This window comes from Ursus maritimus, unplaced genomic scaffold (genome assembly GCF_017311325.1).
Source record: "Ursus maritimus isolate PB19 unplaced genomic scaffold, ASM1731132v1 scaffold_3, whole genome shotgun sequence".
Taxonomy (NCBI): Eukaryota; Metazoa; Chordata; class Mammalia; order Carnivora; family Ursidae; genus Ursus; species Ursus maritimus.
In genome coordinates this window covers 97,924,683-97,946,278 of record NW_024425563.1, presented here as the reverse complement: position 1 = coordinate 97,946,278, position 21,596 = coordinate 97,924,683, and the positions used below count along the sequence as shown (strand labels likewise).

General features: G+C 37.1%; 1 protein-coding gene and 1 pseudogene across 1 annotated transcript in view; both read right to left on the bottom strand.

Moving 5' to 3' along the window:
* SPATA48 (spermatogenesis associated 48) overlaps positions 1-21,596 on the bottom strand; it is a 71,020-nt gene that overhangs the window by 38,147 nt on the left and 11,277 nt on the right. The window contains exons 3-5 of the mRNA XM_040644578.1: positions 2,831-2,907; positions 1,614-1,950; positions 1,125-1,337 (exon numbers count right to left, since the gene is read on the bottom strand). Coding sequence (XP_040500512.1) covers positions 1,125-1,337; positions 1,614-1,950; positions 2,831-2,907 — 627 coding nt within the window. The remainder of the gene's footprint in view (positions 1-1,124; positions 1,338-1,613; positions 1,951-2,830; positions 2,908-21,596) is intronic.
* On the bottom strand, positions 4,272-5,188 carry LOC103674652 (annotated as a pseudogene).

Below are 21,596 nucleotides of genomic sequence, written 5' to 3'. Positions count from 1 at the left end.
AACAAGAAGCTGTTGCCAACACACCAACCAAAAGAACTGTGTAAAAATGATTGTCGCTATACTTTTGCAGTCGTTTTACAATGGCGAGGTAAGGCACACGATCTTGCAACAAACTTGCCATCCAGACTTGTAATGCCTGTGGTCTACACAGAGGGTTCCATCCAAGGGGCATGAACTTCAGACAACGAAGCACCATAACTCTAATAATGCACTTTGTTGACTGGTTATCTTTCTTCTGAAATATGGGTTAGAACAAAAATAATCCCTCATTAAAAATTGCACCGTTTACAGAAAAAAACTGTGATTTTGCCTTAGAATCTACAAGCATATGTTGAAATGGAATTTGCCGCCCCCCCACCCCCCGGCTCAGCCACAAAATGGGCAAGAAGTACAATTCTCTAGAACGCCTTCATTTTCGGGGTGCCTGGGTGGCTCTCCATTAAGCGTCTGTCTTCGGCTCCAGTCATGATCCCAGGGCCCTGGGATGGAGCCCCTGTGTTGAGCTCCCTGCTCAGTGGGGAGTCTGCTTCTCTGTCTCCCTCTGCCCCTCCCCACCGCTCCTGCTCTCTCTCTCCAATAAATAAATAACATCTTTTAAAAAATGCCTTTATTTTCAACTTCCTGCAAACTGAGTACAGATGATTAAAAGCAAAGCTTACAGAATAGCAGAATATTTCAGAGAACATTTCTTATACACAAAACACATAAGAGAATGAGCCTCTAGGTGACATTTTCGTTAACAAATTGGCCTCATTTGGGTCCACAAGCATCCCGATGCTGATTTCTTCTGCTAAGGAGACTTGCAGAGGAAAAGAGGTGGGGGGAGAGAAAGCATGACTTCTGATTTTAATCATACATTTCACATACATTCTTTATATATTTATAAACCTTCTGGGAAAATATCTACTCTTAAGTATATTTCATGAAACTGGTGGTGGGTGTGCCATCAATACAAAAAACCGTGAAGCTGAAATGTGAGGCACATCTGCTGGGTTCAGCATATGGGAGGGAAGGACATTGGGGGGAATGAAGTGCTTTGTGGTGCCCGCACATATTGTCACTTCCTTGTGCTCACGGTAGCCAGCCCTCAGCCCCCACTTCTCCACTCTTGTTGCTTAACTGACTTTAAAGCCCACTTGGGCAACGGCAATCATCTCTTCCCTGGGCTCATCGTCCTTGACCATTTGCAGTTTCACTCCCTCTTCCCCGAACACCCTTAGCGTGCCTGCAAATTCATGTTTGTTGCTAAACCGTGATCTCCACACTTTCTTCTCTAGCTCAGACCCCTCTTCCAAACCCCAGACCCATACACCCTGTAGCCACACTTGATGTAGCCACTTGGATGTGTAATGAACATCTTTATACTCAGCAGGTCTAAAATGGACTTCTGACTTTTCCCTCCAAACTCTCTCCCATGCTTTCACCGTGTCAAAGTAATGACAACCTCAGGCCATCCAGCTGCTTAGCCCGAAGCCTTGGATTGTTCTTGACTCCTACTTCCTTAAGACTCATTACCTCCAATTTGGAAATTATGTTGGCTCTGCTTTCAAAATATATCCAGAAGCCAATCGTGGCTGACACCTTCCTTCCAGCCTCCAGCAAACCATCCTTACCTGACCTCTATTGATGCCAGCGGTACCCTCCCAGCTGGCCTCCCCCTCTGCTTCATCTAGTTGGCTGGGAACACAGAGGCCACCATGTTGCTTTCTGCAAGCCTGATCTTGCCACTTGTCTACCAGACCTTCACTTCCCTCAGAGAAGAAGCCCTGGTGTTTACAGTTGCTTAATGTGCCCCTGGACATCTGGTTCCAGACACTCCCTGATTTTTCCCATCTTCTCTTCCTAATTCCCCTCTTGTACTCTGCTCTAGACACCCTGGCCCCTTGGTCGTCCCTGACCCTATGCACACTTCTGACATAGGTCTTCTGCATAGCTCTGCATTCCCTCTGCCTGGAAAATGGTCGCTCCAGAGATCCACAAGTCACTCCTGTATGACTTCCAAGCTTCTCTCAAATCCCATCACTGGAGGAGCCTGCCCCCCCAAGACTTCCTTTACTACTGAAGCCCCCTACCCTTACACAGGATGCTCCTGGTGCTCTCATCGCATTCTACCTTTTCTCCTTTATATTTCCAAAGGCTCATCTCCTTCTAAGATACGAGCTATTTACGTGTTGTGCTTATCGTCCATCTCCCTTTAGAATGAGAGCTCTTTGAGAACGGAGATCTTTGTCTGCCTTATTCCCTGATGAACCTTATAGCCTAGGGCACAGACACGCAGCGAGAGCTGTATATGGTTTTTGACTGAGTAAATGAACTCCTTCAGGCTTTCTCTGTCTTTGTTTTCTGCAATCTATACTCTTATCTCCTCCTCTCTCTGATCATTTCCTTTCTGCTTTGGTTTTATTCTTCTATTAAACATAGATTTCTTTTTAAGGCTCTCCCTTGACCTCTTTATTTTAGCCATCAATGTGAGTGAGTAAATAACTGTGTCTGATGTTCTCTTAATGTCTCGCTGAAGCCAGGATACTGTGGACACAAAGGGGATGTGTCATAAAAGATGACATAGAAATACTTTCTTATTTTTTTAGTTTTTATTATTTTTTAAAAGATTTATTTATTTATGTGGGGGGAGGGGCAGAGGGAGAAAAGGGAGAAGGAGAATCTCAAGCAGACTCCCTGCTGAGTGGGGGAGCTACGCACTGAGCTCAATCTCAGGACCCTGAGATCATGACCTGAGCCGAAATCAAGTTGGGGGCTTAACCGACTGAGCCACCCCGGCGCCCCTACAAGTACATTTTTAAATCAAAGTTCTACTGGAAAAAATGCTTACTTTTGAGTCGAGGACTTGTAAAATGAGTCCTTTGCACTGTATTTCCTGTTTGGTAGTAAAAGCGGTTCTCCATCCTCCTAGAAGGTGTAAATAATACGTTAAAGGAGATCAGATAGACATGGGAAGAGCTCATGCTTTCTACGCACGTGGTTTCTTGTTTTCTCTGTCCCTGCTTTTCTCCTGTCATAGCACTCTGTGGGGGGACCAGGTTTAAGCCTCCTCCACTTTCCTCAGTTGTCTTGGAAACTTACATTCCCTGTATAATCTCCCAGTGATTAAGTTAAAATTGACAAAATGCATATTCAAGTTAACGGAAAATCAATTCTTTAGGAAGGCTCTTGAATTTTAAATGTTGGCAAATGATGTTTTCAGCACCATAGAATTCAAACATCTTAAACCGTCTTGTCTGTCTTGTCTTCTAGAGATAGGACATTAGCTCTGCAATATTTCCCCCTTTCTTTCATCTTATTTCATTAAAATGACTTTATTATTATTATAACCATTGTCGTTACTATCTTTAAGGACTATTTATTTAATTTTCCACAATATTTTATCAGTGGATCTTTGCCTCTTTGCCTACTTTTGCTTCTTGTATCCTTTTTTTTTCTTTTTTTTACCCTGTATTCCTGGTTCCATTCTCTTTGGCCGAAGTTCTATTTTCAGTAATTTTTTCAAGGATATGAACTTCTTCTAGCTTGGTTTTTTAACTAACTCATCCTCATCTTTCAATACTGTTCCGGATGAATTCAGAATTCTAGTTTAATGGTTATGTTTATTTAGTAACATAAATATATCTCATTGACCTCTGGCTTGTTATCATTGCTTTGGAAGAAAACGGAGGATGATTGTCAGCAGGTATCCTGTGTGCCCCCCCCAACCCCATCCTCTGGTAATATTTAGGATATTTGTCTTGGTTTTCCTACAAAGGACATTTGTTTAGGAGAAGATCTATTTTTTCATCTGGCTTAAGACGTGTTATGTTTCTCTAATCTGAGAACGCATAACTTTCACTAATTTGGACAATTCTTCATTTTTCTTTCATTATTGTCAGTGCATTCACTTTATTCTCTTAATGAAGTTCCCTTGGACAAATACTAGACTTTCTTGTTCTGTCCACCAAGCATCCTAACTTCTGCATCTCTTCATCCTTAACTTCCATTCTGACACTATGCACTTTCCAGTTCACCACACTGCCTCCTTCCCATTTCTAGTCTCTGTTTAAACTTGGTTGTTATATATGTTTTAATTTCATCAAGACTACATCTAGTGAAATCACATGATGGTTCTGTTAGGAGGATGAATTATATACTTATTTCATTTTGAAGTGTTTTTCATTCTTGTATTGGTACAATAATTTTGACATTTTAGTAATTTTGATGTGGAAAATGAAATTCTGCCTTACAAGAAAGAGAAAACTCCTCAAGACCACTCCCTGGCATCTTTATTTACATACCAGAGCGGTCAGCCAGTGAAAATCCTGGGCCTTCTTTGTGGCTCATGGTCCAGTCATGATATTGATAAGAGAGGGTTTAGTTGTGTGTCTGCCAAGCTCTGCCTCAGTGAATTTTGGAATTCTTCTGGTTTTGCACAAGCTACTCTTGGTCTCCAAATGCAGTCATAACCTGCTCCTGCTGTGAGTTTGGCAGAAGACAGACTGGAGGGACCACTGCAGTAGCATCTCCATATTTCAACATCTCGTTCCAAATTCCATCGTTCATCATCACCAAAAGTACGACTGGCAGGTTCCGGCAGATAGTTCCCACTTCCACGCCAGAAAATCCAAATGCACTGTCTCCTTCCACACAGATGACCCACCGCCCCGAGTTTCTGTCTTTAGCTGCTATAGAGGCTGCACTGGCAAATCCCAAGCCAACTCCCATTGTTCCAGAAGTACCAGCGTCAAGCCCGTGACGAGGAAGTTCATGTGAGCACAGTGCGTCCAGTATCCATACGATTTGCTCCTTCTCTTACCGCAAAACTGTCTCTGGGTAGCTGTTCTTGAACATGGTCGAATGCTGTGCAATAATTCATAGGCGGGGATTTGGGGGAAGCTGATTGCTGGGCTATTTTGGCCCTTCAGAGATGATCTCCAAGATGGAGGAGGCACCCTCCAATACTTGTATACCAGAGTATACCAGAGAAGAGACGCAAGTTCCTTCCATCTTGAACTACCATGATTCCTCCCACGCAGCTTCCCCTTCGTTCTTCCTCTCAGTTTTCCACCACTTACTCTCTGGAGGACACTGCCATGCTGTTTTATCAAATTGTCCTAGAAGCTGTTTAGGGACGCATTTATGTCTCCTAGCAAGTCACAGCAGGCCTTACATTATTCCCCAATTCTGCACAGATATCAGTCATATGATTTCACTCATATGTGGAATTTAAGAAACAAAACAAACAAGCAAATGGGAAAACAAAAGAGACACAAACCAAGAAACAGACTCTTAACTATAGAGAACACACTGATGGTTATCAGTAGGATGAATTGTATTGAATGACTTTTCAAAATATTTTCACTCCCGGGATAAACCTCACTTGATCATAATATACCGGTCCTTCTTATAAATTACTGGTTTTGATTTACTAATGCTTTGTAATAATTTTTGTGTCTCTGTACAAGAAGAGTGTAATTTCTGTAATTTCTTCTTCTCCTTCTCCTTCTCCTTCTCCTTCTCCTTCTTGGTAATGTCTGTGTCTGGTTCAGGAATATTAGGTTAAGTTGGACTTCTAAAACTAGTCAGAAAGTGTTCCTTCTTCTATTTTCTGAAATAACTTATATTAGATTGATGTAATTTCTTCTAAGAATGTTTGACAAAATTCAGCAGTGAAATCATCTGATCCGAGTTTTCGGTTTGGGAAGATTTTTGACCAGAAAAATTAAATTTCTTTAATAAATAGGGGGCATTCATGTATTCTATTTCATTTAGTATCAATTCTAGTAAGTTGTACTTTTAAAGGAATTTGTTCATTTAATTTAAGGTACTAAATGAACTTGCATACGGTAGTTTATAATAGTTTCTTATTTGGCTTTTAGGATCAGAAGTAATAAACTCCTTAATTTTCTATATTGGTTATATGTGTTCTCTCTCTCTTTCTTGATCATACTAATAAAATATATATCACTTTCATTGATCTTTTTAAAGAAACAGCTTTGGCTTTAAGTTTTCTCTCTTGCGTATCTTTCTTCTTTTTCATTGATTTTGACTCTTGTTAATCCTCTTCCTTCGTTTTGTTTTACCAGTCTTCTAGTTTCTTAATCATTAAACTTTAATTTTTAGAACTTCCTTTTTCCCTAATATAAGCATAAAAGGCTATTTTTTTTCTTTTCAGCAGACTTTTAGCTGCATCATAAGAGATTTGATAGGTTATATTTTCATCATTGTTCAAGTTTTAACATTTTCTAATTTTTCTTATGATTTCTTCTTTGGCCCATGGATTATTTAGAAGTATGTTTTTTAATTTACAAGTATTTAATGTTTTTCTAAACAGATCATGGTAACTTTTTAACTTAACTCTGTGGAGGTTTAAGAACACAAGTAGAATTATTTCAATACATTTAAATATATGAAGACTTGTTTTATGCTCCAGCATGATTATGGTGAATGTGTCATGTGCACTTTCTGTCCATTTACTTTCAGGCTATTTGCATCTTCATTTTGAAAGTGTATATCTTGTAAATCACAAATGTGTCTTGCTGTTTATCCATTCTGATAATCTCCAATTTCTGTTGAAATGTTTATTATATTACCATTTAATGTAAGAACTGATATATTAGGATTAGAAGTACCATTTTATTATAGTTGTCTGTTTGCCCCTATGTTTCTGCTCCTCTGTTCCCCTTTTCAGCCTTCTTTATTTAAATGAGTGGGGTTTTTTTAGAATTCCAATTATGTTATTAATTGGCTCTTGAATGATACCTCGTTATATTACATTTCAGTGTTGCTTTAGAGATTACATTAGATGTCTTTAACTTTCCACAGTTCACTTGGAGTTAACATTGTACCACTTCACGTAAAATGTACAAACATTACAACCACAAGTCCATTTGCCACACCTCATCATTCCTTATTCTATAGTTGTCACATGGGCTATATCTACATTCATAATATGCTTCAGAGAACAATGTTAAAAGAGTTATATGTACTTTAAAGAAGTTAAAAGGAAAAAATAATCTTAAATACCCAAGTTTTCTTGAAGTGAATATCCATTGGCAATTTTCTTACTTTGTTTTTCTTTTCTTGCAAATTTCTTTATATAGCCTTTTAATATATTCAACATAATCAGGCCCCCAGATATATCCATGTCCTAAACCCTGGAAACTGCATATGTTAGCTTATACGGAAAAGGGTAATTCAGGTGCAAATGGATTTAAAGATGCTAATCAAGTGACTTTAACATAGGAAAACTGTCCTAGACATTCAGATGGGCACGACATAATCCTAGGGTTCCTAAAAGTAGAAGACCGAAGCAGAAAAGTAGGTCAGAGTGATTCTATTTGTTGAGGGAAGAAGTCAACCTGACATTGCTGGCTTTGAAGATGAAGACAAAGCCCATGAGCCAAAGGATGCAGGTGGCAAGAAAATGGATTCTACTCGAGAGCCTCTAGAAGAAATGCCACCTTGCCAACACCTTGATTTTAACTCAGTGAGACCATTTTTGACTCTGACCTCCAGAAGAATAAGATGATAAATTTGTACTAAGTCACTAAATCTATGTTAATTTCTTCTTTTTATTATTTTTTAAAAGATTTTTATTTATTTATTTATTTATTTATTTATTTATTTATTTATCAGAGAGAGAGAGAGCACAAGCAGGGGGAGTGGCAGAGGGAGAAGCAGACTCCTTGCTGAGCAGAGAGCCCCATGCGGGACTTGATCCCAGGACCCTGGGACCATGACCTGAGCTGAAGGCAGATGCTTAACTGACTGAGCCACCCAGGCATCCAAATTTATGTTAATTTCTTATAACAGCAGTAGAAGGCCAATATAGCCTTCATCTTTGAAGGTTTGAGTTTCTAGACGTAGTATTCTGGCGTGACGTGTTTTTTCCATCAGACTGTAACTATGTCGTTCCCCTGCTCCTCTGTCTTCTCGTCCGATGAGAAGCCTGTGAAATTTCAACTTACCTTTCTCCTGCTGCTCTCAAAATTTTCTTTGTATCTTTTGCATCTGAATATCTGATGCCCAGGCTTTTTGAAAATATTTTATTCATTTGGAATTCAATAAGCCTCTAGAAAATTGTAAATGTATGTCTTTCACCAAATCTAGGGAAGTTTCAGTAATTATTTCTTCAAGTATTATTTTCTACTGCATTTTACTTCCCCTCTTATTGGACTATAATTAATGTATTTAACACTTTCATATTGTTCCACGGGTCCCTGAGACTCTGTTCATTTATTTTTTATTCTTTTTTATCATCCTCTCCAAGTTCTACTTTTAAATCCTTGATACTTTCCTTGTCATATCTTTTCTGCTATTAAGTCCATATCATTTCTATTTTAAGATTTTGCAATTTTAGTTCTAAAATTTCCCTTTGGCTCTTTTTTACGCATTCTATTTCTTTGATGAAATATCCTGTCTTGTGATTATGAATATATTCTCCATTATGTCACTGATCACGGTTGCAACAGCTGTATTAAAATCCCTGTCTGGGGGCGCCTGGGTGGCACAGCGGTTAAGCGCCTGCCTTCGGCTCAGGGCGTGATCCCGGCGTTATGGGATCGAGCCCCACATCAGGCTCCTCTGCTGTGAGCCTGCTTCTTCCTCTCCCACTCCCCCTGCTTGTGTTCCCTCTCTCGCTGGCTATCTCTGTTAAATAAATAAATAAAATCTTTAATAAAAAAAAAATCCCTGTCTGATAATTCTAGCATCTAGCACGTTCCCATGTGAGCTTATCCCTTTTCCATGGTCTTTGTATGTTGAGTAATTTTGCATTGTATGTTGAACATTTTATGTTGAGGAGACCCTGGATTCTGCATTATTCCTGAGTGTGTTTTGGATAATAGTCAGATCTTTGATCAGTACCTTGTTTGCCTTTGACAGAACTGCTTAGAGTCTGTTTTGAGGAAAGACGGTGCAGGGATCAGCCAAAGAGTTGGGCTGATTTCATACGTGGAACTATGGCTCCCTCCCCAGCTGCCTCCCGTTTTAGATTCTTTCCTTTAATTTTTGGGGGCTTCAGCGGGGAGGCAAGTGGGGGAATGGGATAGGCCGGTGATGGGTATTAAGGAGGGCACATATTGCATGGTGCACTGGGTGTTATATGCAAACAATGAATCATGGAACATTACATCAAAAACTAAGGATGTACTGTATGGTGACTAACATAACATAAAAAATTATTATTAAAAAATTTAAAAAATTTTAAAATTTAAAAAATTAAAAAAATTAAAAAATAATAATTCTTGGGGGGTGCTCCATTCTTTCATCTCTTTAGGGCAAAAAGACAGAGATTTCTATTGAAATTTTAACCACTCCAGTTTCCTGAATGTTTCCAACCTTCAGGCCACAAGGGGAAAATCACCCCAAGTTCATCCTCTAAGTTTCAATTCCGAAATTTGCCTGATTTTGTTCAATTACCAGAGGTCTCAAGCCAATAGATTTTATTTCGTCAGAGAGTGGGGTTGTTACTGCTGGGAGGGTTAGTCTGTTAGGAGCTTATCCTGCCACAGAGGAAACGAAATATTTAATAATTTTTTTAAGATAAATGCTTGATTTTAAGGACTCTGATTTGTTTATTTTCCATATCTGCCCGTTCTTTTCCTTAAGTCCTGTTCTTTCCTTAGAAATTCCATTTCTTGTAAATTAATATATATTCAGATGGTTCTATTATCTGAGGCTCCTTGGGCGAGATGTCCACCTTCTGTCGTGCCTCCTGATACCCTCTCACAAGTGACCTTTTTCACCTTCAGAGTATAATTTTGACTGTGGTTTCGTCTAGGGATAGCTATTTTCTGTGCAATGCTGCATGTCGATGCCACTTTGTGGAAATGTTCCTGCAGAGCATTACTTATTGTTTCTGGGTACAAAATCTTTTCTTCTTTTTTTTTTAATTTTAGGATGTGGTATTCCCACACTACGTGTGTACTAAGAAATCGTGCTCTGTGTATCCATGTGGTACAGACCAAATTTTCCATTTCCTCATGGATAATATATTGTATTTTCCAGTTTGTTGTCTTGCTCAGGTGGCCAGCTTCCCTCCTGTGTGTAAAGATTTATTCAAATTCCTACTCATTGCTGAGGTAGCCCTTTGTGGTACCTGAATTTATACAGAAAACTCAATTCCAAATATCCACCACGAGATTTCAGACTCCCTTTCTTATGTAGGTATTGAAATCCAAGCCCATGTATTCTGGCTTCAGCCAAATTCAGCGTCATTCCCCATTTCTACAGTAAAAGAAGCCCATTTTCTTTTGGACCCATGACCTTAAAGATAATTCTTTTACAATTTCTTTGCAGCTAGTGCAATATTGAGTTTGGCTAACATCATTTAAAGTGTTGTGTGCATTTTCTGGAACAAGTCCTTAAAGGGGGAGGATGTCCCTCTTTGTTTTTGTTTCTATCCTTCTATCCTGATGCCAACAGACTGAGTCTAGGAAAATACCATAGACTAGAATTGCAGGCTAGTCCAGGACCTGTGGATTGTTATGTAAAAGAGAAATAAACTTCCCTAGAGTCCCAACCACAGCATATTTGGGTCTCTGTTACTCAAAATTATCCCCATGAAAAATGTAATTTAAGTTGCACATTCATTTTTAGAACTGAACTTTCTCTTCCTTTCTAGAAACTGGACCTTCCTCTCTCTTCTCTTGCTTTTGAGCTGAGCTAAGTATTAATTTTAAAATATGTGTAACATTTCGATGTTTCTGTAGCATTTCAATATATTTGAGGTGATAGGGAGGATTTGTGGAAAAAGCTCATTCTTTAACAATTCTGGAAGGAAGCTTCTTTTTTTTTTTTTAAGATTATTTATTTATTTATTTGACAGAGATAGAGACAGCCAGTGAGAGAGGGAACACAAGCAGGGGGAGTGGGAGAGGAAGAAGCAGGCTCATAGAGGAGGAGTCTGATGTGGGGCTCGAACCCGGAATGCCGGGATCACGCCCTGAGCCGAAGGCAGACGCTTTAACCGCTGTGCCACCCAGGTGCCCCTGGAAGGAAGCTTCTTAATCCTGAATTCTAGAAGTGTGTCATTTACATACAGGAAAAGGTATAGATTTTTATTGTACAATTTGATAAATCAGTTTGACTTAAATTAGAAATTCATATAACCAATATCTCAGTCAAAATACAGAATATTTTTGTCATCTCCCCAAATACTTCATTTCTGCTTTCAATCAATCTTCACTCCCCACAGGCAGCCACTATTCTATTTTTTATTACTAAAACTTAGTTTTGCCTGCTCCTGACCTTCATGTAATTGGAATCAGGAGGTATGTATTTTTTGAGAATGGCTTTTTTTTTCTTTTTTAGAAAATATTTATTTATTTATTGGGAGGGGAGAGGCAGAGGGAGAGGGACAGAGAAAATCTCAAGCAGACTGCAGTCTCAGTGCAGGGTCTGTTGCCGGGCTTGATCTCATGAGCCTGAGATCATGACCTGAGCTGAAACCAAGAGTCGGACGCTTAACTGACTGAGCCACCCAGGTGCCCCTTAATATTCACTTTTACTATTTGTTGAGGTTCTCCCATGTTCCAGTTTACTCTTTTTTTTGAATACTGTTCTGTTCTATGATCTGTTAATCCGTTTTCCTTTCCATTGATTTTTGTGTACATATTAATTAAGCTGCTACAAGCGTTCCTGTACAAGTCTTTTTGTGGACATATACTTTGATTTTATTGGGTAAATACTTAAAAATAGAATTACTGGGTCATGGTATAGATGTGTCACTTTATAAGATACACTAAAAGTAGGAGAAGTCCAGTTGCTCTCTGTCCTCACCAACATACGATGTCAAGCATCTTCTTCATTTCTCTGAAAAAAAATATTTCAAATTATATACACATTAAAAGAGACTGAGGCAAAGAATTGTTTATTTGCTCTCTTTTTACATCATACTAGCTCCTTGATGGTTTTCAAGCATCTTAATTTTAGACATTCTGATGGGTATTCAGTAGTATTTCATTTTGGTTTTTATTTACACTTTCCTCACAACTAAAAATGTTGAACATCTTTTCATGTGCCTATTGGACATTTATATATCTTCTTTCGTGAAACATTTATTTCAGTCTTGAGGGATTTTAAAAATCTTTTTGCTATCCAGCTGGGGGATTTCTTTATATATCTTAATTCATAGACCTTTGACAGATATTGCAAGCATTTTCTTCCAGTGTGTGGCTCACATTTTTATTTTCTTAACAGTGGTCCGAAGAGCAAAAGACTTTAATGTTAACAGAATGAGTTTTTTTCTAAACATACTGATTTTGACATCCTCTCTAAGAAATTTTTGCCAACCAGATATTTGATCTTGTATTTTGTTTCAGAAGCTTCTTTGTGCTAGCTTTTCAGTTTAGGTCGATGACCAGCACAAAGTAATTTTTGTGATGGTACGAGAAAGGGATAAAGACCCTCTTCCAATGGATTCCAGCTGTTGAGAGACTATTTGCTGAAAATACTGTGTGTGCACCTTGAACCGTCTTGTTACTTTTGTGTAAAACCAGTCTATTTGTGGACTCTCAATTCTGTTCAGCTGATTTCTCTCTTATTACACCAAAACAATACTGTCTTCGTGCAGCATTACTGTGGGTCTTCAAATCAGGTGGAATAAGTTTCCTACTGCATTATTTTTTTTCAAGATGTAAATTAACGTAAATTTCAGAGACAAAAGCAACTTTGTACAAAAAAAAAACAACACAGAAAAATTGTGTTAGGGAAAGCACAGCAACTATTTGGAGCTTAATTTGAATATTGATATCTTAAAAAATACTGAGTTTTCCACTCCATGAAAATGATGTGTATCTGAATTTATTTAGATCTTCTTTTATTTGTCTCGGTATTTTGAGATTGTTTTTAGTGCAGAGCTTTGAACGTCTTTTATAAAATTTTTCCCTAATATTATTGTTTTGAAAATGCTATTGTAGTGGTATTTTTATCACCGTATTTTCCAATTTCTAGTCACTAGAAAAAATTGTTCTTTTGTATTTTGGCCTTTAATCATTGACTGAGATGCTATGTTAATAATAATTATTATTTATATATAATAATAATTATTATTATTTATATATAATAATAATAATATAAATAACAAGAACTAATTAGTATATATTAATATATTTTAAAATTCTGTTAATACAATAAATCACACTTACTGATTTCTGAATGGTAAGCCAATCTTGCAACCATGGGATAATCCTTATTTCATCATGATGTATTATCTATTTTATATATTGCCAAATTGAACTTAGTAAAATTTCCTAAGGATTGTTTTGTTTGTTTGTAGGCATACTAGACTGTAATTTTCTGTTGTAATATAGTATGTATATTTTGGTGGCAGAGCTCTATTGTCCTCAAATGTATTACTTGGATATGATGATATAATTTCTCCCTTAAATATTTGATCTTTTTCCTTACTATTTAACTACCTCGGTCTAGAGTTTTCTCTGTAGAAAGTGTTACGATAATCAATGCAACTGTTTCCACAGATATTAGGACTATTGAGGTTTTCTCCTTGTGTCAGTTTTGGTAAATTGTGTTTTTAAGCAATTTGTTCCTTTTATCTAGGTTGTCAAGTTTATTGGCATAAAGTTGTTTATAATACCACTTTTTGACAAAACATAAATTGTACTGTGGTATAGTATACTTGCAATGAATGTAATCCATTAACAGGTACAGTTTGATGAGATTTTGCAGTTGTGCACAACCATGAAACGACCGTAACAGACAAGATGCAGAGCATTTGCATTTTGCTGAATGATTTCTCATGCCCCTTTGCCCTCCACATCTCCCTCTCCCCAGGCCAGGGCACCAGGTGATCCATGTTTTGTCAACCTGTATTGGTTTGCATTTTTAGAATTTCATTTAAGTAGAATTAATGGTATGTAATAGTTTGTTTCTGACTGCTTTCGTTCAGTATAATGATATTGAGTCATTCATCTTGTTGCATGTATCATTAGTTTGGTCTTCTGGTTTGCTAACTACCGTTCCATTGTATGGATTGCAACAATCCATTCATTCTTTCACATGCACATAAACACTTAGTTGGTTTCCATGTTTAGACTGTTATGAATAAAGCTGCTTTCAACACGTATGTCCACGTTTTTGCATGGACATATATTTAAATTTGTCTTGGGTGAGTCTCCAGCAGTGGAATGGCTGTTGATGGCTTGCACAAATAATGTCGATCGTCCGGACAGTGTTCATGAGTTTCCAAACCAGTTGTACCATTTTGCATTCCCAACAGCTGTCTGTGTGAGTCCCACTGTTCTGCATCCTTGCCATACTTGGAATTTTCAGTTGTTTTAATTTTAGTCATTGTAAGGATATGTTGTACTTTAAATTATATTTACTGGTAACTCGGCATGTTAAGTATCTTTTCATTGTTTATTTGCACTTCTTCTATTTTTGTGTGTGGGTGAAGTGTCCAGATTTTTTAGCCATCTTTCATTTGGTTTGTTCATCCTGTTATTATTAATTTTAAGATAATTGTATATGTTCGAGATACAGGATTGTGGATACTTTTCCCATTCTGTTTCATTTTCTTAATGATGTCTTTTAAAAATCCAACTATTTCAAAAAGTTTTATAATCTTAATTTTATGTTGAGGTCTATTATCCATTTCAAGTTAATTTTTTTGGTATATGGTAATATAATACAACTTTCTTGTATATGGTAATGTAATACAGCTTGACTTTTTTCCCAGAATGATATCCAGTTGTTTCAGTAATTTGTTGAAAGACTCTTCTTTCTGTGTTGAAATGTTTTGGCACATTTTTAAAAAATCAATAGCGATGTAGGTAGATGGCTCTGTTTCTGGACTCTGCTTTCCATTGCTCCATTTGTCAATCACTTTGCCCATTGGTACTGATTATTGTAACTTTATAGTAAGACTGAAAATCAGGTAGCACAAATCCTCTAACTTTATTCTTTTTATTCAAAATTGTTTTAGCCATTTTAGGTTTTTCATTTCATAGAGATTTTATAATCAGCCTGTAAATTTCCACAAAACACCTTCTTAGGATTTTGATAGGGTTTGCACTGAATCTACAGATCAATTAGAGAAGTGTTAATATATCAACAAGTCTTCCAGCCCATGAACCTAGTTTATTTTCCACTTATTTATATCTTTGTTAATTTGTTTCATTCAGTAATGTACCAAAGTGTTCAGTGAAAAAAAAATGTTTTTTTTTTTTAATTAAATCCTATGTGGTTTTTGGTACTGTTGTCAATGGAATGTTTTAAACTTCCATTTTCCATTTGTTTGCTTCTGATATGTAACATTACAATTGATTTTTGTACATTAACAATAAGTCTTTGCCTTGGACAATTTTCAACCATTACATCTAGCAGTTACTTTGAAGATTTCTGAGGATTTTTTACAAATATCATCATGTCAGGGGCACCTAGGTGGCACAGTCAATTAAGCATTTGACTCTTGATCTAGGGTCCAGTCGTGACTCAGGGTCATGAGATCAAGTCCCGCATCAGGCTCCATGCTGAGCATGGGATTCTTTCTCTCTCACCCTCTGCCCTTCTCGTTCATGCTCTCCCCTTTTGTCTCTTTCAAATAAATAAGTAAATCTTTAAAAAACCACACACACAACTAAATATCATCATGTCATCTCCACCTGCGTTGGATTTACTTCTTTCTTCCTTTCCAATATTTATGATTTCTCCTTTTCTTGCCTTTCTGCAGTAGCTATCCCCTCCACTAAATGGAAAATGATAGTGGTAATAGCAGGCACTTTTGTCTTTTTCCTGATATTAAGGGAAAGACATTCGGTCTTTCTTCATTATTTACTCTAGCCTCAGGTTGTTCACAGATGCTCTATTATCAGATTGAGCATTTCCCCTCTAAGTCTAATCTGCTGAGAGTTTTGATCATAAATGACCATTGATTTTTTTCCCTTTTGTTTATAACACTCTTGGTTATTTCTGATCCTTTGCTTATCTGTATCTGTTTTATGAAGAACTTGTCAAATTCCACATAAAAACAGCTAAGATATTAATTTGGATTGCACTGAAACTACAAAACAACTTAGTAAGAAAATACAAATGGTTTTCCCATCTTACACTTCTATTTCTATTTAACATGGTTTTCTTGTAGTCAGCATATAGTTGGGTATTGATTTTTTTATCCAACATAAAAATTGCTGACTTTCAATTTCATTATATTAAATTGTATCTAATATAACACCTGACATAATTTGGTTTAAATATAGCTTTAATTACTCTTGGTTTCATCTATTCTTTTTCCTTTTATGTTACTTTCTTTTGTATTATTTGAGATTTTTTTCTTTTTTAAATTTCATTTTGTTTTCCCCTATTCGCTTATTGCCTATGATTGATTGATTGATTGATTGGCTTTGTTATTACTGTCACTCTAAGACTTATACATCTTTAATTCTAAGATTTAAAGCATAATATTACACCACTTCATGAATAGTGTAAACAATTACACTAGCAGTTACCTATCTTGCATCCTGACCTCCCTTGTGCTACTGTTCTACAGGTCAGTTTTACATGGGCTGTACCCCCAAAATACATTGCTATGACTGTTGGTTTAAGCATTCAGTGATATTTTAAAGAATTTCAAAATGAAAAATAGTGTTTTCTATCTACCCACATATTTACCACTTCTCTTGACCTCAATTTCATTCCATTGTACAAACTCAAATTCCACATACACCAGGTTCTTTTGCCTAAAGAACCTCCTTCAGGTCTGTGGCAATATGTCCCTCAACTTTATTTCCCTGACAATGTCTACTCTGCCTTTCTTTTTGAAATTTATTATTGCTGTTTAATGTATTTTTTAAAAAGATTTATTTATTTATTTGAGAGACAGAGAGAGAGAGAGAGCACAAGCAGGAGAGGGACAGAGGGAGAGAAAGAATCTCAAGCAGATTCCCACCGAGCATGGAGCCCAAAGTGGGGCTTGATCTCAGGACCCTGAGATCATGACATGAGTCGGAACCGACTGAGCCACCCAGGTGCCTTGCTAGTTAATGTATTCTTAATTAACGTTTTCTGATATTTAAAATATGTGTCTCCATATTCTTCTAGCATGCACGGGTTCTGACAAGAGCCTACCGTCATTCTTATATGTGTTCTTCTGTATATAATGTATTTTTTCCTCTAGCTGTTTTAAGATATTCTTTTTATCATTGTTTTCCAACAATATAATTTATGTGCATAGTTTCTTTTATCTTTATATAGCTTGGCATTGTTGAGTTTCCTAGGTCTGTGGATTTATAATCAGGAATAACACTGGCCATCGTTTGCCCATTTTTCCCCACTTTCCTTTTTTTCTGGGACTCCAGTTACATGTGTATTAAACAGCTTCATGTCGTCCCACAGCCAACTCATGTTTTGTTTATTTGTTTTTTATTTCATTTTGGATAATTGTTGCTATGTTTTCAATTTCATTGATCTTTTATTCTGCAGTGTCCGATCTGCTCTTAAAACTATATCCATTTAGTGTTATTTAGATACTGTGTGTCTTTCATGTCTTAATGTCCCCTTGAGTCTTGATTACGTCATGTGTTTTCCCCATCTCCATGGTTGTGGTTTCCTCTACCATCTGAATATATGGAACCTATTTGTAAAAGCTGTTTGCACACATCTTCGTCTACTTGTTTCTTCGTGTCTCCCATTCCAGGTCTGGCATTTATTGTTGATCTCTTGTTCCTCCTGACTATGGGTGATATTTTCCTACTTCTTGGCATGAAAATTACTTTCTTTTGAGTACCTATTTTGGATCTTAGGTTGTTGGTTGTAAAACTTGTTTTCTTCTTAAATAGTGTTAGATTTTGCTCCAGCACAAAGTTAAGTAATTAAAATCAGTGGGGCGTTTTGGGGGCTGCTTTTAACCTAGTAAAGCAAGCCCACAGGAACCATAAGAGTAAGGCTACTTAAGCCTGACTACAGTAGTGATATCCTTCTGAAGATTCTGCCTTACATCCTGTGTTCTATAAATGGGGACTTGGACCATCCCCTCCCCTGTTTGAGCTTCAGAGGACGATCATGATCATGCAGTCCTTTACAGAACATCTTTCCTCAACTTCAGCAGTTTCCTTTTGTTAGTGCACAGATCAGGGCTCACAGATGTGCACATCCTCTTCCCCAGGTCTCCAGAGCACTGTCTCCACAACTCCCTTCTATGTGGTACCCTAGTCTGCAAACTCCAGATGCCTTGGGCACATAGAACTCCAGTCTCTGTCTTCTCAATGCAGGAAGGCATGGACTTCACTTCCCTGGACTGTAGCTTAGAAACTGCCTCCACACAGTAAGCTGGTGAAATCGTACAGTTCACATAGTCATTTTCCCTCCCTTAGACATTCCAGCCCTTCACTACCTTTTGTCCAGTATCTGAAAACCATTATTTCTCATTTTTTGTCTAATTTTCTATAGGCTTAAGGCAGAAAAGTAAATGGAGCACCTGATATTCCATCTCCTCTAGTTCATTAATGTCTTTTCTTATTTTTTTTTAATTTCTTTTTGTACTTTCTTTTGGTTTACTTTGCTGTTCATTTTCTAGCTTTGGAGAAGGGATTTTCATTCACCAAGAAGGGTGCTACCAGCATCTAGTGGGTAGAACTCAGAATGCTGCCAGTTACCCTACATTGCACACAACAGTCTCCCATGGCAAAGAACTGATCCAACCTAAAATGTCAATGCTGCAAGGCTGACAAACCCTGGCTGAACCTACTAATTCCATCCCATTGACTGGTTTTTCTTCTTCAGGGATTCCACTCACATGTATATTATTTCTTCTTCACTTTTTCCCCCTCTAAACCAGTTTCACTCAGATATTTTTTTAAAAGATTTTATTTATTTATTTGACAGAGAGAAAGACAGTGAGAGAGGGAACACAAGCAGGGGGAGCGGGAGAGGAAGAAGCAGGCTCATAGCGGAGGAGCCTGATGTGGGGCTCGATCCCATAACTCTGGGATCATGCCCTGAGCCGAAGGCAGACGCTTAACCGCTGTGCCACCCAGGCGCCATTATTTTTAACTCATTCTTCATCTCCTTTTTTTCTGTTGAACGCTTTCTTGCTTTTCCTCAATGTCCCTTCTTACGTTTTTAAAAAGATTTATTTGAGAGAGAGAGAGAGAACAAGCATGCAAGTGGGGAGAGGGCCAGAGGGAGAGGGAGAAAGAGACTTTTCAGCAGACTCCCTGCTGAGTGCAGAGCCAGACTTGGGGCTCTATCTCACAACCCCAAGATCATGACCTGAGCTGAAACCAAGAATCAGATGCTTAACTGAATGACCCATCTAGGTACCCCTGTTCCTTCTTAATTTTTTATTTGAATCTCTTCTCCCTTGGGCACAGTGTAATTCTTAATTTCTGAATGAATTTTCCATTTCTTTCATTTTTTCACTGCCAATTTTATTTGTATTTATTTTTTAAATTTCTGTATGAAGGCAGCTTTTCATATGCTGAAATGCTTGCTTGAAACATATAATTCAGTTCGGTATATTATAGTACAGTTCCCTTCTGTTTTATAGTTGATTAGGTATTTTGTATTCTTATTAAAGTATTTTGGTGCTTATTTTGATTCTTCTTTTGACTCTTATTGTCATTAAAGTATTTTGATTCTTATTTTCTGTTTTGCTACAGTTTCTTCGAACAGATTTACCCGGTTTTCTTCCATTCGAGGTCTTTGGTGTGGTTTGCAATATTTTTAGTTCAATGCTGCCCCCTTCTGTCAGTGTAGCAAAGTACAGCATTTTTCTCTAATAAAGTTTTCTTAGGGCAGGTGACTGAAACTAGTGGGGTTGTGTAACTTCCACTGAATTCATTCTTTTTGTCTTTCAGAATATTAATTTTTCCTCTTTCCCTCATTTTTTTTCTTTTCATCACCCAACCTCCAAATGGTAACTCTTTCTTTTAAACTTCTCTTACACAATCAGTGCTGTTGAAAGACCGCCATCTCAAATCATGTGTGCTTTTTAATTCCTTCTCTGCAGAGAACGTTTCCTTCTGTTATAACATATTCATTTAAGATTACATATTTTCCTCTAGGCATTATTATAGTTCATTCCCACACATTTTGCTAGGATATTACTATTATCATTCAGTTCAAGATATTTTCTAGTTTCCTTTATGATTTTTCTTTGGCCCATGACTCATTCATAAATATATTTTTACATTTCCAAATACATGATTTTCTAGGGTATTTTGATCTGTCATAATTGTCTTGTGGTCAAAGAACATACTCTGTATGATTTAAAATATTTGAGTAATGTATAGAAATGATGAATCACTATACTGTACCTCTGAAATATAACACTGTATGTTAATCACACTGAAATTAAAAGAATAAAAGAATATCTAAGCCAAAAAAATTAAAAATAAATATTTGAAAATTTTCTGGTTGTTTTATGGTACAGTATGTGGTCATTTTTATTAATGGTCCTTGCAAAAATGTATATTTATATATGTCTATTAGGTCAACTTGTTAATTGTGCTGCCTTATTCTACTATATGTGGTTTCGTCTATACTAAATCCCCCAATATCCTGTTTTCCTGTTAATTGCCAAACAGTTTATAATGACTCCTATCAGCAAGAGTCATGAACAGATATTTCGGTGCCTTTACAGATTAAAAAAATCTGTGTTTAGCATAGAGGTCACCCCAATCCATCTAACGTTGTTAATGTTATATCCTAATAAGTATTGGATCTTTGCCAAGTCACCTGCTGCTGCATCATCTGTGTAATTTCTATATGTTTCCTGAAAATCACATATAAACATAAGTAAGAATAAGAGCTACGTTAGAGACAGAACAAACAAGCGAGGAAAACCAATGGATCTACTGTCAAAAAGAAGGGATGTAGGAATGCAAAATCACATCAATCTTTCAACTCTAAAAATCATACTAAATTGGAGTTGACAACAATTCATTTAAAATATCTTTTATTGTGAACTTCTCAGCAATTCACAAGATCTGTCACATCCACCTGTGTCCTGTGGGTAATGTACTGATACGGTTGCTGGGTAATGTGTGGATAAGATTGGTCCTCCTCTTGTAGGGACAAAGGTTCTGAGATCTGTGTGTTCCTATTGTTCCTCATCAGGGAGGCAATTATTCTTCTGAACCTGTGTCCAAATCTTCTCCAGCAGTATCTGAACTCTATGCCTCGTCATTTTCTGGGGGTTCATGTTACTGTTCATCATCACTTTGGCATATCATAGATACCATAGTATAATCTTTCGTTGGTATCTGGATTTTTCTTCAATACGTCATCTTTTCCACTTCCTGATTGGTCTTTACAGGCTGCTGCTTCTATATGTTATGTATCTTCAACTTCTTTATGAAACGTGTGTTTTCAGATCCTCAAATTAATCATTTACACCATTTCCTCAAAGTAAATCTTATAATAGCTATTCTTTTGCTGCTGTATCTTTTATTATTTCTGTTCTCTGCATGTTTAGTGTGTACTGTTTCATAAAGAAGGGACTAAATTTGCTATTTGACTTCATCCTTAGTGTTCTTGGAATCTGATTCAGTGGGAACCTCTCTACCAATACTAGATATTTCTTAGGTTCTATGACAAGACCCTGATGGAGATCTTCCTTTATTTTCTAAAACCTTAGCATCTTTCACATT